Source organism: Lampetra planeri, chromosome 6 (genome assembly GCF_965212315.1).
Source record: "Lampetra planeri chromosome 6, kcLamPlan1.2.h2, whole genome shotgun sequence".
Classification (NCBI taxonomy): domain Eukaryota; kingdom Metazoa; phylum Chordata; class Hyperoartia; order Petromyzontiformes; family Petromyzontidae; genus Lampetra; species Lampetra planeri.
In genome coordinates this window covers 1,495,375-1,512,783 of record NC_136112.1, presented here as the reverse complement: position 1 = coordinate 1,512,783, position 17,409 = coordinate 1,495,375, and the positions used below count along the sequence as shown (strand labels likewise).

Sequence of the window (17,409 nt, the reverse complement as noted above, 5' to 3'; positions counted from 1 at the left end):
GGGGGGGGAGGAGTGTCGGTTTGGACCAATGTCAGTTTAACACGTAGTAGGCTTTCGCGACCCAATATCAATAATATAGGTTGGGTCGCGTAAATGTGTCGTTAAACCCGCCACCACCTGGCCGCCAATTAGTAAGGTTTGTCGCGTGAACATAACGTGCCAATTCGTGACTAGTGTAGTGGGTTCAACTGAGTCGCAGACGTAGACTTTGGAGACGGCGCATTTATTTAGTTCCAACACACGGGGTAACGTCCCCTTAACAGAAAAACAACATCGGGTGGTTACCACCCGGCTCGCTACACTAGTTACCGCGTGACTGTTACGGCGGACCCGGGACCAACAGCATCTGCCCGGGTCCACATGCTGTGTGTAAGACTCCCAGATCGGAGAGAAGGGTCCTGTTCCCAGGATAAACAACCCCGGTCCCTCTCGGGACTCCACCTTCCAGAACCATCGGGAAGGACCTGGGTCCCAATCACGTGACCCCCCCCAGCCCCCTCTTGGGGGCCCCTCTATCATCTTAACCGGTCACGTGTGCTCCCGGGTCATCCAGAGTGCCATGGCCTCACGACCTTCCCCTTTGGTCGGCACCCACACACCGTGTCCTGTAGGGCCGGCACGGCACTTACAGCCTGGTGCCATCCAGCGCTGTTACTCAACGCACACCGTGCCCCTCTAGGGCCGGTACTGCAACCACAGCATGGTGACATCCAGCGATGTCGAGACACGAGTACAGCAAAGCCACAACATTTACAAGTACTAGGATTGTAAATGTTGTGGCTTTGCTCTTCACACCGGTGTGCTATCCTAATAACGAATTGGCATGTTCTGTTTACGTGACGAGCCTTACTAATTGGCTGTGGCGGGTTTAGCGACATTTATTTATGCGATCTAATCCCAAAAACACCTACATTTTGGACAAATGTGATCTCTGCACCTTCCCCCCCCCCACCCCATGAATGTGCAATTGCAACTTTACAATCCTCGCAGGCAAAGGTCGCTCGCACGCATGCAAAATCGAGATTGTGCTGTGCTTTGAGCGGCTGGACACACCTCTGGGTCACTATGCCCAGCGTGTGCCAAACCCCTTTCTCTCCCGGGGCGTTCCCAGCACGGGTCCGTAGAGACGGACACCGCTAATGTTTTACTTTTAAATCGAATTCAAATTGGCACGGAAATAAATAAATAAACTTGTGCGGAAGCAGGAGCGGCCCTTGCCCCGCCCCCCGGCAGCAGAGCCAGACACGAGTACGGCACCTTTCGTGCTTCCGCAGATTTCTAAATGGAAAACTCCACAGCGAACCGGCGGCCGCGTGACCGCCCCAAGTGACCCGGCTGAAGCCCGTGTGACCGACTCTGCCATACCGAATATAATCACCCAGGAATGTCTGTCCTTAACGCTCGTGACGTCACTCCACATCGACCAGCCCCCCCCCCCTCATTAATATTCATGAGCAGGTGACGTCCTCCAAATGGACACCCCCGTTAATCGCTACTATGAGCCAAGAATGTCTGTGCAACGCTCGTGACGTCACTCCACGTCGACCAGCCCCCCTCAATAATTAACAGGTGACGTCATTCCACAAGGAGCACCCTCCCCCCTCATTAATAATCATGAGGTGGCGTCACTCCACATCGACCAGCCCCCCTTATTAATAATGATGAGCAGGTAACGTCCTCCAAATGGACACCCCCCCCCCCCCCATTCATAATAATTAGCGGGTGACGTCACTCCACATGGGGGGCAAGGCGCCTCCTCCCCCCTCCTCGGCGTCAACTTACAACCCTCACGACAAAGGCAGAACCCTCACGTCACGTGATCTCCGTCACGCTGTTGAGACATCGAAGTAAAAAGGACGTCATGATGAAGAAGGGATTATAACCTTGAAATGCATTAGGTCCGTGTCACCGCGCCCTTACTAATTGCACACGCACTAATGCAATGAATATATCCCGTCGCGCTCTGCTTTTCGCTTGCAAGCTTCAGATTTACTGCAACACACCCGCCCTTGGACGGGCAAAAGGCGAGTGTGTTAATATTTGGGGTCGCAGCTTTTTCGGTCAGAAAGTTTAGCCGGGGACACTGGCCGTAATTGATCACGGTAAACAGTGTGGATTTTTTTGCCGGCGGCAGCTGACAGCAACACTTGAATTTGTGGAATTAATGCCGGTTGCAGCTTTTGCAACGGCCCGAGACAAAGTTTTCGTAAGGGCCATGTGGGGTCGGCCCACGCACATGTAAAGTCAACATTTTTTGCTGAGAAAAAATAACTCTGAAGTCCCCGTCAAGCGTATGTCCTCTGCACTAACGAGCGTGGTGTGGCTCTCACTTACGGTTCACGTCCCCGACTCAACGGCGTCAACTCCACATTCTTATGGCAGGAGGAAATTAGTCCACAGTACAGCGAATGACCCGCGAGCCACTGAACGCGTGACGCGGTCATGACGCCCGCGTGTGTGGATTCCACCTTGACCACTACTACCACTACAAAAACCACCACTACAAAAACCACAATCACGACACCCACAACCGCCACCAACAACAATACGACTTAATTCGCCACCAATTGGCGGTGACGTCAACGTGGCGCTTGTGCCGGTCTCGATGCACATTGACGTCACGTGGAGCGTGGACGGCTCTCGGTCGCGAAGGTCACGGGACGGTTAACCCAGAGCACATGTGTGTGCTGTGGGTTAACATGCGTGTGCTGGGCTCGCATGACGGGCTACTGCTGGTCGAACCACTGCCACCCTCGCCACTTCAAAGACCCCCTCCCACCCCTTATATCCCTTTCCGACTGTTGGGGCAAGTATTGTAAGTGAGCACCTATTAAAGCCGATATGGCGTACGAAGGGGTGAATGGCCAGCACCACTCACGGCCGCCTTTGTCTCCCCATTGCTCACGTTTTAGACTCCAAGGAGGTTCGCGTCCCGGTTTCAGGGTCATCGTCACCACCCGCGTTGGTTTGACGTGAGCGCGAATCAAACTCGGGGTCGCCGGGTTCGTAGCGCGGCGCGCTAACCGCTGCACTACCGCGCCCCCCCCCCACTTCCAACAACCACTACCAACCACCCCCTTCACTACAACCCGGCCCCCATACTGCTGCTGGAATGGAGGCGGGGTCCAGGGAGGGTGGTGTGGGTGGTGGGGGGGAGGCTGATCCGGCCACGCACGCAAAGTCTCGACGGCTTCATCGGCGGCACCGGGCCAGAGAGGGAAGCGCGCGAGACCCCGCGACCCGGAGGAGCGCGCCACATGTCTCGGGAGGCGAGCGGCGCTGTTGGAAGGAGTTTGGAGGCGACGGGGCCCCCGCAGGGAGCGAGGGCTGTCGCGGTCATGGGGGAGGAGGGTGCCCGGCACCGGGACCCCTTCGCGAGGCCGCGGTGTCTGGCGGCGGCGGCTCCCGCTGGGAAAGCGAAGCTCACGCACCCGGGGAAAGCAATTCTTGCAGGTGTGTGTGTGCAGGTGTGTGTATCTGCAGGTGTGTGTATCTGCAGGTGTGTGCAGGTGTGTGAGTGTCTACAGGTGTATGGGTTTCTGCAGATGTGTGTGTATCTGAAGGTGTGTGTCTGCAGTTGTATGAGTGTGCAGGTGTGCGTGTATATGAAGGTGAGTGTGGGTGTCACTGCAGGTGCGCGTGTCTTTGCAGGTGTGCTGTGTGTCTGAAGGTGTGTGTGTCTGCAGGTGTGTGTGTGTCTCTACAGGCTCGTGTGTGAGTGCAGGTGTTGTGTACCTGAAGGTGAGTGGGTGTTGCTGCAAGTGTGTATGTAGGGGAGCGGTAGTGTAGTTGTTAGCGCGCTGCGCTATGAACCCGGCGACCTGGGTTCGATTCCTGCTCACGGCCAACACCGGTGACGATTATCTGAACCGGTCCTGGGTCTCCCCTAGGTCGACTCAGCCTCAAATGAGTATCTGGTGCGGTGTGTAAACATCGCCACTGGGGAGACAAAGGCGATCGGGTATGGTGCTTGCCACAGCACTTGCCCCTACAGTCTGTTAAGGCTATACGGGGGATCTTTTTTTTGTATGAGTGTCTCTACAGGTGCGTGTGTGAGTGTCTTGCAGGTGTGTGTGTATCTGAAGGTGAGTGTGTCTGTCTATACGTACGTGGCTGTGCATGTCTCTGTGTGTGCCTGACACACATGTGTGTCTCTGCGCCCACGTGTCTGTGTCTATCTTTGTGTGTGTCCGAGTATCTGTGTCCAATGTATGTTCGTGTTTGTGTACTATGAGTCTGAATGTGTCTTTGTATATGTGTGCGTGTCTGTGTCTATAAGTCGAGTGCATGTGCCAGCCATCTCCGGCATTTAACCCATACCACCTAGGCCTGCCCCGTGACGGCCTCAAAGTGCACCTAGCCTGGCACTAGCGCCGCGGTGACGGGACTGCCACACTTAGTGGTTGCTGTTGTGCTGTTTGTGAGGAGCGGTGGCGCAACTGTTAGCGCGCTGCGCTACAAACCCGGCGACGCGAGTACCTGGTGCGATGTGTAAGCATCGCCACAAGGGAGACAAAGACGGCCGTGCCTGGTGTTGGGTACCCCCCCCCCCCCCCCATCGTGTGCTTTTCCGGACTTCATAGGTGCTGATCGTTAACAGCACTTGCCTGTTAAGTCTAGACGGGGGGTCTTTGTCGTCGGCACAGCAGGTAAACTGCTCGCGCTCAGAGTGAAAGTGTCAGAACAGGTGACGTGACGCACAGGGCCACGTCACGTGGGGTGCTAACCTGTGCCGGTATTTGCATTGATGGGGGTGGAGGGTCGGGGGTTGGAGGGGCGGGATGGAATCTCAGTCGGGGTCGCGTGAGCGTCGCCCGATCGCGGTCAAAGGTCATCAGCGAGAACAAAAACCGCGGACCACATGGGGTGTGCGCGCGAGACGCGACAACCACCAGACCGCCACGCACTCGCAACACCCCAACACGACAACACGCAGGGGCGGTGACGTCACCACAGCGCTTGTGGTGCCAGGCTAGGTGTGCGCTTTTGAGTGCCAAGTGTCGAGGGTGACGGGGACAGACATAGACACACTCATGCACAAACACACCGACACACGCCGCTACACACACAACAAAACATAGATAAAGCCCCCTCCCCCCCCCCGGTATAGCCTTAAGAAACTGCTGGGACAAGTGCTGTTCGCGAGCACCGGCACGACATACGGGGTGGGGAGGGGGTGGTGGGCAGCACCCGCGTCCCTCCACACACACAGCACCCACACACACACACCCCACAACGCACACCCCCTGCAGAATCAGACCCACCTCGCCACAGCATACCGAATCACGCAGCCGCTGCTGATTCGACGACGCAGAACCGTCGGCACCCTCCTAATGGCAGCCGCGAAACCACGGCCACAATCCCCCGAAGCACGGAATGTGACCCGCAGAACCTGTCCCGACGGCAGGGGCTAGGCACCGAGTCTGACGCAGCGAATGTAACCCCCAAATCCGCAACCCTTTCCCCACCGCTCCCTATCCCGCCGCGTTTCGGGGGAACTCGCCCGGGGCTCAACGAGCTGAGCTGGCGACACGCGGAGGCGAGGGAGGCAGGGGAGGGAGGGGGAAGGAGGGGGAGGGAACGAGTGAGTTAGGGAGGTGTGGAGGCCGCGGGGAGGGAGGGAGGACAGGAAGAGGGGGGGTGGTGAAGGAGGGGAGTAAAAGATGGGGACATATGAAGGGAGGTTGGGGAGAAAGTGGGCGAGGGAAGATGGAGAGATGGAGGGAGAGATAGGGAAGACGGGAAGGTGATAGGGATAGATGGGAGGCAAGGGAGGGAGTGAGAGAGAGGGCCGAGGGAGGGGAGGGGAGGGGGGGAGGTGATAGGGTCATCCTAGGGCAGCTGCCACACGGAGCCAGAGCCTCCCGGTCTCCGGAGCCGGCGGCCACGGGCGCAAACCGGGACCCCGGCTCCGGTCTCCTTCTCACTCAGGGGTCCAACCGAAGCTGAACTCCCTGCTGGCAGCCCTGAGCTGCGCCACGCCGAGTGAACGAGTTGTGTGCCCGGGCCGACCCACGCAACGGTGGATGATTGACGGGCCAGAAATTGGTTTATTAATCGTATTAGTAAACATTAAATGCACACGCGTGTAAGCCTACAGTTTTACTTTGTGCGCGCGTGTGTGAACGCTCACGGCCAACGCCGATCCTGGGCGCCCCCTAGATCGACTCAGCCTCAAATGAGTACCTGCAGCGGTGTGTAAACATCGCCACTCGGGAGACAAAGGCGGCCGGGCGTGGTACTTGCCGCCCACACACTCGTGTGTCGTGCCGGCCTTCATAGGCGCGCGCTAACAGCACTTGCCTCATCAGTCTGTTAAGGTTATACGTATGATATTTGTCTTTTACATATATAGGGAGCGGTGGCGCAGTGGTTAATGCTCTGCGTTACCAAACCTGCTACCTGAGTTGGATTCCCAGTCACGGCTAGGTTCAGTGGCGAGTGGCCCCTGGATCAGCCTAAAATGAGTACATGGTGTAATGCATAGCCACTGGGGAGACAAAGGCGACCGGGCGTCGTTCTGGCACTTGCCCCCCCCCCCCGCCCCTCCCACTTCCTACCCCCCCCCCCCCAACAGTTCGAGGCTGTGCGGGGAATATTTGAGGTGCGCTCCAAGTGCAGATGCGAATGTCTTCTGCACTGACTTCAGTTGTAGTTCTACGGTGTCATCTTCCGGGGAAGCTGCCTGACACGAAGCTGTGCGCTGCTCGCTCGCCGGGCGCAAGGGCCCCACGTGGCGAATCTCTCCGTCTCGCGAGAAACTCGACGCCGAACAGGAAACTTGGAATTCGCACGTGGGAAAGTAGAGAGAGAGAGAGAAAAAAAATAAAAAAAAATCCATTATTTCGTTCGTATCGGTGGGTCACCGTCACTCCCCCTTGACAGACAATTCATTTGGTGGTGTGTCCACTCTGCCTTGCCGCATTGCCACATACGAGGTCTACGGGACCTTTTTGCCGGTATCAATATATATGGTCCCACACCGGCGAGCCAAGGCCAAGAAGAAGGCTGTAGGCCAATCAGTTCCAAATACAATGGATATCCGTTATTATAATCAGAGCATGTTTGTTTGCAGACTTGATTCCTTGAAAAAGCTAATTATTTTGTGTCTGAACATCTTATAACGCCTCCTGTTTTATTGCCAGAAAGGATAAACCCTCTTCTTATTTTTCATGCCATACTATGGTTCATTAATTGATTGAAGTCACGTGGCTGACAAGGGTGATGGGGGTTAATCGAGGTCACGTTGTCCCCCCTCCTCCCCTGCCCCGCCACTCCGCTGGCATCGCAGGTGGCCTCGCGGGGGGCATCGAGATCTGCATCACGTTCCCCACGGAGTACGTGAAGACGCAGCTCCAGCTGGACGAGAAGGCGAACCCCCCGCGGTACCGGGGCATCGGTGGGGCCCCACACGCCTTCGCTTAGCGCGCACACTCTTAGCACGGATCGTGCACACCTTGCACTCAACATCACACTGAACGTGCACCGAGAACCCTGGACGGAATCGCACTCGGCGAGTGTGATGCGCTGACGCTTAACGCACGCTTGACGCTGAACGCACACACGTGCGATTAAGCACCGAGAGCGCGTTTTGCACGCGGTCCATTTGCGCTTGGCGCGCGCGCTTGCGCGAGCACTCACCGCGAGCGTTGCGCCTTGGCACTTAACGCGCGCGTTCTTTAAAAACAACAAGAACGCGCGCGCACACTTGACAAGCAACACCGTGACGCACGCGTGCGCTGACCTCAACACGAGGAGTGTGCGCCGTTGAGGGCACGTGTGTGCACTTACGCTGAACACACACGTGCACGTGTCGCACACAAGTGCGCCTACAGGTGAACTCACTTTTACAAGTGCATGAACATACTCCCCCTACCCTGACCCCCGACCCCTCCCCTCCTCTCTATTCCCCCCCCCCCCCCCACGTCATACATGCTATGCCGCAGGCGACTGCGTGGGTCAGACGGTTCGGGGTCATGGGGTCAAAGGTCTCTACCGGGGGCTCAGCTCCCTCCTCTACGGCTCCATCCCCAAGGCGGCGGTCAGGTGAGTGTCCACGGGGGACCCCCTCCCGCACACCCCCGCGACCCCGAGACCCCCTGAGATCAGGCGCTGGGAAACATTTCCCTGAGGGCCGATCCGCACATTGACGCACACCTGCGGTCTCCGCAAGAAGCCCTGCGGGGGAGGCCTTCATCCAGCAGTAGATAGACCACGGCTAATCGTTGATGATAATGAATCAATATCAGAAGATGGTGATGGTAACGATGAGTCGATATGCATGATGAATCATCACTTGACAACGATGAATCCATATTCAATCACGGACAAATCACGGCCGACGATGATAATGGTGATGACTACGATGATTAAAAGTTTGTGATAATCGATCATCGATACGGGAGGATCACGATGATGACCTCCATGATTGCCACCCTCTCTCCGAACCCTTTCCCTGCATCCCCCCCCTCTCCCCCCCTCACCGCCCCCCCCCCCCCCGCTCGACCACCGCCCCCCAGGTTCGGGATGTTCGAGTTCCTGAGCAACCACATGCGGGATGAGAACGGGACCCTGAACAGCACGCGGAGCCTCCTGTGTGGACTCGGGGCCGGCGTGGCCGAGGCCGTGGTGGTCGTGTGCCCCATGGAGACCGTCAAGGTGAGGGCGGGCTCGGTGGCCGCGACGTGGCCAAGGCGCTCGGTGCCAGGCTGGGTGCACCTTGAGACGCGCGTGTAAGCCGTGGCCAGGTGAAGCGTGCCGGGTGGGGCGACGCTAAAGGTGACAGTTCGCAGATTGTTGGGGTGAATTTACGTAACGAAGCACTTCGTTTTGGTGGGTGGGCGGAGAGGGGGGCAGTAGGGGGCTGGCCAGCACCACCCGGCCGCTTTTGTCTTCCCAGCGCTGCTGACGTTGTACCACACCGTGACATGTGTTCATTGGAGGCTGAGCCGACCTAGGGGGAAGGAGGCTTGGGGCTGGCCGTGACTAGGTCAGATACCACTCGCCACTTCGCCCCAGTGCGGTAGGCCCCCTGCGCCACAGCCGCCCTCCAATTTCGCCGAGCCGCCCTCAAGAGGTGCTCGCTAACAGCGCTTGACCCAACAGTTCGTGGTGGCTACACGAGGCCGTCTTTGTGGCCCCCCTCCCCGTGCTAGCGAAAGCATGGGGCCCGCCACAGTCCAGCGTCCACGCCTCTGGAATGTCGCCCCCGTGCCAACACTCGGATGAAATTTGACCCCGGCCCTCATCGCATCGCTGATCATTAACGAGTGGCATAAGGACGAGCTCAGTCGTATCTGTTGTGGTTAAAGAACTGATAATAGAACGTAAACTTTTACCCATGGCCACGGCAGCTGAGAAGGGGAGTATTATGTCAAGGATGTAATGTTTGGGGAAAAGAGAAAGGAGCAGGGAAGGGAAGGGATGGCCTGGACGGAAGTCCCCAAGACGGACAAAGATGAGGGCACGGCTCTGGATGAGGAGAGAGGAGGAGGAGAGAACGAGGGAGGGAGGGAGGGAGGGAGGGAGGGATGACCAGGCCAAGATGGCAAAGGGGATGATGAGAGGGGAGGGAAGGAACGAGGATAAAGCAGGAAGGAGCGAGCAGCAGTCAGCAGCACGGAGGAGCAGCGGCGTCTGTTTCCAGAGTGGGCGGGGAGAGGAGGGATTCAGAGTGGGCGTGGCTTGAGCTGTTTTACATATAGATCTATATAGGGGCATATCCAACCGGAGATTAGACGATGTGCTACATTTTCTTGGTTCTTTCGGTAAAGTCACGTAGAAGGGAAGTAATAAAATAATAAAAATAAAACACATTACTTCCCTTCTACGTGACTTTAGCGAATGAACCAAGAAGATGAATCCCTGCAGTCACGAAAGCTTTAAATCGAAAAAGATGTGCTACATTGCTTATGATCCGGGCCAGGGGCTGGCTAATTGGTTAGGGCTGGCGTCTGGCTGGCTGGTCGCGTGGCTGGCACCACTCACGTGCCGTGGGTTTATTTCATTGCCACGTTGGCGTGGCCGCTGTTGACGGCGCCCGGGTCTCACTTTCTGTCCGAGTGACCTCCACGCGCGCTGTGTGGCTCTGATTATCAGGCGGGGGAGGCGGCGGCGGTGGCTTTGTGGGTTGCGCAAGAAGCGGCCGGAGCAAAAACTCCAGAGAGTTGGAGAGAGAGGGGGTGGGGGGGGGCTGAGGGGGTGGGGTGATACGTACATTAGCCCCCCCCACCCCTCCCCCCCACGTGGCGCGGCCACTGTTGTGACGTAGGGAGCCGTGCGCCACTCTCTGCCGATTTGGGCGATGAGGTCACCCTCGGGGTCGTCGGTTCAGTTCGTACCGCGCGCCGTGCCGGCAATGATGGAACTTCCCGGATGAGCTCCCCCTAGCACGAGGAGGAGCGAAACGTCGGACATCGTGCCCAACTCCAAATATACCGCGGGCGTCAGGGTCAGGATCGAACCTACGACCTCCTGCATACCAGGCGATGTAGTTAACATCTCCTAGCCACCGTGGTGATGATGATGAGAGAGAGACACGCAAACTCCAAATACACAGCAGGCGTCAGGGTCGGTATCAAACCCACGACCTCCTGTACACCAGGCGAGGTAGTTAACATCTCGACGGCGCGGTGACGACCCGACAAACAAACAACATCGGAGAGCCCACGCGGCGCGGATCCCTTGGTCGTAATTTGTGGGGTTAAATAGGCTCCTGCCCCTTTTGATAAAAGAGAGAAATCGACCAAACATTCCAAATGTTAAGCACCGAGCCTCCTCTAAACCAGACTCGAGACTCGGGAGCGGGGCCTTCCCGCTGCTACTGCTGCTGCTGCTGATAGATGAAAGCCTCCCCGATGCCACACCGGTCACAGGAGGTTGTGTGTCTATACTTCACCACGCCCGTCGTTACGGATTGGTGAAGCTGTTGTGGTGGGGAGTGGACGCGTTCAGGACCCGTTCAGATTTCGCTCGAGCGCCCCTAGGTTTAGCCGGAAATCAAACTCGGGTCGCCGGGTTCACAACGCGGCGCGCTAATCTCTGTAAACCACCAAAAGACAAAGATCCCCCGTGTAGCCTTAACCGACTGTTGGGGCAAGTGCTGTTAGCGAGCACCTATGAAGCCCGGCACTGCACACGAGGGGGTGGCCGGACACCACCACGCCCGGCCGCTTTTATCTCCCTAGCGGCGATGTTTACACACCGCACCAGGTACTCAATTGAGGCCGAGTCGACCTAGGGGAGGCCCAGGACCGGTTCAGATAATCGTCACCGGTGTTGGCCGTGAGCGAGAATCAAACTCCGGTCATAGCCGGGTTCGTAGCGCTAACCGCTACGCCACCGCTCCCCACCACATCAGCAACCACTCACTCGCTCGCTCCTCCATGGCATAACGATCAGGGCACTGAGGTGGTGCTTAGGGGTGCGACAAGAGCTGAGGCAGAGGTTGAGGGGTCACGGTGCGGTGGCGTTGATAGCTGCGGGACTTTGGATCCTGTGGCGGTGTGAAGCAGTGGAGGCTCTTTGGACCTGGCCACAGAAGGTTCGGTTCTTCATCGCGGGTGTTCTTTTATTTAAAAAAAATTTTTATAAAGTCATACTGGCAGGAACCTCTGGTTATTACACCAGCCCACAGGGGATTATTGTGTCCGCCCGTCCGTCGTGCAGGGAGGAGCTGGGTCGGGAGGGAGGGGCTGGGTGGGGAGGGGAGGGGTGGGTGGGAAGGGGCTGGGTGGGGAGGGTGGGGCTGGGGTGGAGAAGCCCCCCCCCCCGCTCGGAGCTCGCGAGGGTCGCCACTCGTCCCGTAGAGCGAGCGCCCTCCCCCCCCCTCCTCCTGCGCTCCCCCCACTTCCTCCAGCGCCCTCCATCCCTCCTCCTGCGCCCCCCCTCCTCCTCCTGCGCCCTCCTCCTGCGCCCCCCCCCCCTCCTCCTCCTGCGCCCTCCCTCTCCCCCTCCTCCCTCCTCCTCCTCCTCCTGCGCCCGCCGCTGCTGAGTGACCTTGCTGCTGTTTTAGCTGACACAGACCCCCTCCTCCCCCCATCCCTCCTACTCCCCCCCTATCATCTCCAAATCCTCACTCTCCACACTCCTCCTCCTGTGTCCTCCGTATCGCTCCTCATCGTCATCATCGTCCTTCTCGTTCCTCTTCCTCACACTCGGCACAAATCTCCTCCAAATCCGTTCCTCCTCCTCCTCGCTCCACCTCCTCCTCTTGCACCGCTCGCCATCCCAGTTCCCGCCACCCACCCCGCTCGCACCCCCCCCCCCCCACCGCTTTCGCTTGACTCCATTCATTCATTCCGTCCGTTCGTTCATTCCGTCCGTTCGTTTTCCCGCGACTTCTCGCCGCCGTCAACGGTCTCGCATCGTTGGGGTCTCCCCGCACAGCTCGAGACGAGGCCGCACATTTGTGGATTCAGAGGCGCGGCAATCCACAGACGAACGCCAACGCAGCCAGAACGCGCGCTACCAACGAGTGCCCAAGCTCTGTGCTCCTACACATACATTGTGCTGTTTGCTGCTGATGACTAAGATGCTGCAGCTAATGACGATGATGTTGCTGTTAGTGGTGATTGCTCGTAAATCTGTTCTCTCTGTGTGTACACATGCGCGTGCGTCTCTGTTGTATACGTGTGTACACGTGTGTACACGTGTGTACACGTGCGCGGGTCATTGTACACGTGTGTGTACACGTGTGTGTACTTTCCGCCCCGCAGGTCAAATTTATCCACGACCAGTGCTCACCCAACCCCAAGTACAGGGGCTTCTTCCACGGCGTGCGGGAGATCGTGCGCCAAGAGGGTGAGAATACGCTCACCACTGACCCCCCTCGAGCACACCTGTACACTCACCTGTACGCTCACCTGTACACTCACCTGTGCACTCACCCGTACTCTCACCCGCAGCCCCACCCGTTGGCTACTCTGAGTCTATCTTCTCACCTGTGCACTCACCTGTATACTTGTCTGTATACTCACCCGCGCGCTCACCTGTACCCCCCCCCCCCCGCACCTGTGTGCTCACCAGGTGTGCGGGGCACCTATCAGGGCCTCACCGCCACGGTGCTCAAGCAGGGCAGCAACCAGGCGATCCGCTTCTACGTTATGACGTCACTACGCAACTGGTACCGAGGTGGGCGGAGCTCGGTGGGGGCGGGGGGGGGGGCCGGGGGGCGGGGGGGTCACTCACGCAGAGACCCGACGACTCTTCAGCCTAACCCCAACATCAACCCCAACACTGATATTGACCCGAATACTGGCTCCAAGTCTAACTATCGCCACAATTCTAATCCCTCATCCTAACCCGAACCCCAACGATAATTCCAACCTCCAATCCCAAGCAGAACTTTGACCTCAACTCTAGCCATAGACCGAACTCTATCCCGAACCCCAACGCCACGTGCAGTTGTTGTTGTTGTTGTTTCTTTGCATCGCTTTCATCATTTTGGGTGGCCCAGGTCACTCGTTCAAAACCGACGACCGCTCCCTCCTCGACCGCTCCACCTCGTTCAACAAAACTCGAACTTCCTCTCCCCCTTTCCCCCTCCCTCTCCTCCCTCCACCCCGCCCCGCCTCCGAACCCCGTCCAGGCGATGACCCCAATCGCCCCATGAACCCCCTGGTGACGGGGGTCTTCGGGGCCACAGCGGGAGCTGCGAGCGTGTTCGGCAACACCCCCCTCGACGTCGTCAAAACCAGGATGCAGGTGAGACCCCCCACGCACTCCACCGGGCTCCCCTAGGGGGCTCCCCCGTTACCCCAGACTCCCCCAGGGACCCCTACTTCCCCAGGGTCCCTTAGAATTAGCCATGAATAAAGACTTGCTGCTGCTGATGATGATGGTGGTGCCTATCATGATGATGGTGCTGCTGATGGTGCTGCTGCGGATTAGGATGATGCTGATGATGAGGATGGTACCGATGGTGCTTATAAAGACGCCCAAACTGATGATGGTCACGTCTAGATGTGAAGCTTTCGTGACTGCAAGGATTCTTATTCTTGGGTTTTTTCGGTAAAGTCACGTGGGTAAAAATTTTAAATTAAAATAAATTTTATTTTATTTTACTTTTATTAATTTTAATTTTTTACCTACGTGACTTTACCGAAAAAACCCAAGAATATGATGGTCACGTTGATGATGATGATGATGATAACGATGGTTCTGATGCTGCTGATTATGATAACGGTGATTATAATGGTGCTGTTGATTGCTGCTGATGATGATGACAATGATGCAAATGATGGTGCTTATAATGCTAATGCTGCTGCTGCTGATGATGCTGACGATGGTGCTGATGATGATCATTGACTTCGCGGTGTCGCGGTTACTCCCTTGGCCGCCAGGGGGCCCCGTTGCGCTGCGAGGTGAACCGCGTGGTTGGGGTCGGTTAAGTTTAGGGGTTCGAGATTCAAGGTCAGAGTTTGATGTCCCTTTAGGCGTTAGGGTTAGCGAGTAGGGTTATGGTTTAGAGTTTCGATGTTAGGGTTAAGCGTTAGGTGTACCGTTAGGGCTCGTGGTTAAGGTTAGAGACAGATTAATTATTTAGGATCAAGGTTAAGAAATGGGGTTAGGATTTGAGGTTAGAGTTTAGGATTTTAGACAAGGGTTAGAGGTTATGGCTTCGGGTTAGAATTAGGATTTAGGATTGGGGTCAGAATTCACAGTCAGTTCAGGGTTATTGGTTTAGATTTAGAGCTAAGGTCAGAGTTTGGGGTGCAGCGGGAGACCAAGCCCTTCGCGGCCAGGCGTACATCGCTCGACCGCTGCTGTGGGATCCGGCAGGAGGAAGGAAGCGATGGCCCCGGGGCGTGGTGGTGGAGTGCATCGGTGACATCGGGCACCGCGGTGGCTAGGAGATGTTAACTACCTCGCCTGGTATACAGAAGGGCGTGGCTTCTATCCCGGCCATGACGCCTGCTGCTGTATATTTGGAGTCTGTGCGTGTCTCCACGTGGTCGCGTGGATTTTTTTCGGGGTCCCCCAGTTTTTACCTCTACATTTAGAATCAACGTCACGCGTTCATAGTATTTGCCGGCTCTACATTCCCGCACGATAAGCCACTTCGTTAACTTGCGGCCAGGTCGCTTCTGAAAAAGAGCCGTGCAGCTCAATGTGCCCTTACTTGGTAAAATTTAAAAAGACATTGTCCGCGGTGACCTGTTGGTGACCTGTTGATGACCTGTTTTTGACCTGTTGGTGACCGTGACCCCTTGGCAGGGCCTGGATGCGCACAAGTACAAGAGCACGTGGGACTGCGCTTACCAGATCGCCACCAAGGAGGGAGCCAAGGCGTGAGTTTACGCATCGCACCCAGGGGGAGTCGTCAACAGAAACCAACCAATCGATTACGAATCGATCTTCTTGCGCTCACGGTTTACCCGTCGAGTGTTTGCGACTCGTCGCACGAAATTGTCACGCGTCGCGTTCGCACGGGATTCATGAATGGGACGCTTTTGGAAGAGATCTGCGCAGCGGCGAGCGGTCACCACCCCGGAGCGGTTGACGACGCGGCCACCGCCACGGCCTCCGTGGCAGGACAGAGACGCGTGGCCCGCGTGCCCTCCCGGTGAAGGGCGCGTTGGAAGTGTCGAACTTGACATTAGTATGTTGCGGGTTGGAGTTTATGGGTCTAGCCAAGGGTTAGAGGTTATGACTTGAGCTCCTTCCGCCAGCAGTCACACGATCGGGCAATTGCAGGGCTGCGCCTTTAACCCCCCCCTGTCGCGTCCCGCTCTGCCCCCCCCCCCCAGGTTCTACAAGGGCACTGTGCCGCGCCTGGGCCGCGTGTGTTTGGATGTTGCCATCGTCTTCATCATCTACGACGAGGTGGTCAAGGTCCTCAACCGCGTCTGGAAAACCGACTGAGTCCCCGGCACTGGAACGTTCCTTTTCCTCCCTCCCCCTTCCCTACCTCCCCCTCCCACCACAACCCCCGCCCTCCACCGCTCCCGCTTCCAACATGCGAGCCCCACGTCTTCACAGGCATTGCACTTGGATCCTCAGCCTCGCACCCTCCCCACCACCACCACCACCACCAGGGGGATGTTGGACCCAGCGCGGTGCGCCCGTCCTCGTCCACGGGGTTTCTATGACACGAGACAAAGAGGGGGGGGGGGGCAACCATTTCGTATGGGGGGCAAGACCCACACACACCCACCCACACACCCACACCCCCACACCCCCACACACACACACCCACAGACCCACACACACCCACACACACACCCACAGACCCACACACACCCACACACACCCACAGACCCACACCCACACACACCCACAGACCCACACACACACCTACACACCCACACACACACCCACAGACCCACACACACACACACACACCCACAGACCCACACACTCCGTGAGTATTCACTGCTGCAGGATCTGGCAGAAGGAAGGGAGCGATAGCGTGGTGTGTGATGGTGGTGGTCGTGGTGACAGTGGTATTAGCTGGGCTGACCTCTTGACCTTTAACGTGAGTGCCCCCCTCCTCCCCCGAATCACCCGGCAAAGCTGCTTCCGACAGGGGGCAGAGTTCGTGTGTTGAGGCAGAGGGGGGAGGGGGGGTATTTTAAAACCACCGTTGCCGAGCAAAGGCAACAAAACGCCAAGCGGACAGCAACAAACAGCGCGATTGTTAATTCGCCCCCCGCCCCCACCACGCTAAGTCTCATATAAACTCGCCACTGCTCTGTAGCACACCTGGACAGATCCAACAGGTCCAAGCCAGGTCCCCTCGATCCCCCTTCTTGTCCCCCCCAGCCCACCCCCTGGCCCCCAGCTCGAGGGAGGATGTCCCCATGTGATTGATTCGCGAGTCGAGCAGGAGAATGGGGGTGAGGGATTGATGCGGTTCAGCGTGGTGAATGTTTAACCGCACGTGGTGTGGTTTTGGTGCTGGGATTAAACGGGCTGCGACCGTAGGTTAGGAAGAGGCGTGCCAGGATGGGTATTGTCAGGGACGCAAAGGTAACGGGTACGGGTAACGAGGTGCAAGTAACAGGTAACGTGGTATAAGTAACGGGTGGATGATTTATTTGCATGGTGGGAAATTGAACCAATGCGATTACGCGTGTGCAATGCATGAGTCGAAGACTTTTAAAGATGTTCATCGATTGACACTGAATTTTAATAATTACGCGAATAGAAAATGATGGTGGAGATTATGATGATGGTGGTAATGCTAGTGGTTGTAATTACGTTAATTAATTTGCTTGAAACAGTGGAACATTCGCGTGTTGTACACTATTAAAAACACACGTGGATTTAAAAATCCGCGGAAGTGACCCACCTGCGTGTGCGATGCCGCGTGCTTCCTCCACTTAGGCCACCGATGCATCCGCACATCTCTCATTTCCCAAACACCTCAAGTGATTATCACCACCCCGCCCCTCACATTGATGGGTG

General features: G+C 57.1%; 1 protein-coding gene across 1 annotated transcript; it reads left to right on the top strand.

Moving 5' to 3' along the window:
* Positions 1–3,162: 3,162 nt before the first annotated feature.
* On the top strand, positions 3,163–17,292 carry LOC144719345 (tricarboxylate transport protein, mitochondrial). Its single transcript, XM_078595205.1, has 9 exons — positions 3,163–3,453; positions 7,292–7,399; positions 7,947–8,046; positions 8,520–8,658; positions 12,717–12,801; positions 13,027–13,131; positions 13,589–13,704; positions 15,217–15,290; positions 15,750–17,292. The coding sequence occupies exons 1-9, from the start codon at positions 3,258–3,260 to the stop codon at positions 15,862–15,864; spliced, it is 1,038 nt and encodes a 345-aa protein (XP_078451331.1). The 5' UTR covers positions 3,163–3,257; the 3' UTR covers positions 15,865–17,292.
* Positions 17,293–17,409: the final 117 nt, after the last annotated feature.

Coding starts and splice junctions, on each gene's coding strand:
- LOC144719345 (XM_078595205.1), top strand. CDS start 3,258: ATGTCTCGGGAGGCGAGCGGCGCTGTTGGAAGGAGTTTGGAGGCGACG. Junction 3,454..7,291: donor GGGGAAAGCAATTCTTGCAG/GTGTGTGTGTGC, acceptor CTGGCATCGCAG/GTGGCCTCGCGGGGGGCATC. Junction 13,132..13,588: donor ACTACGCAACTGGTACCGAG/GTGGGCGGAGCT, acceptor AACCCCGTCCAG/GCGATGACCCCAATCGCCCC.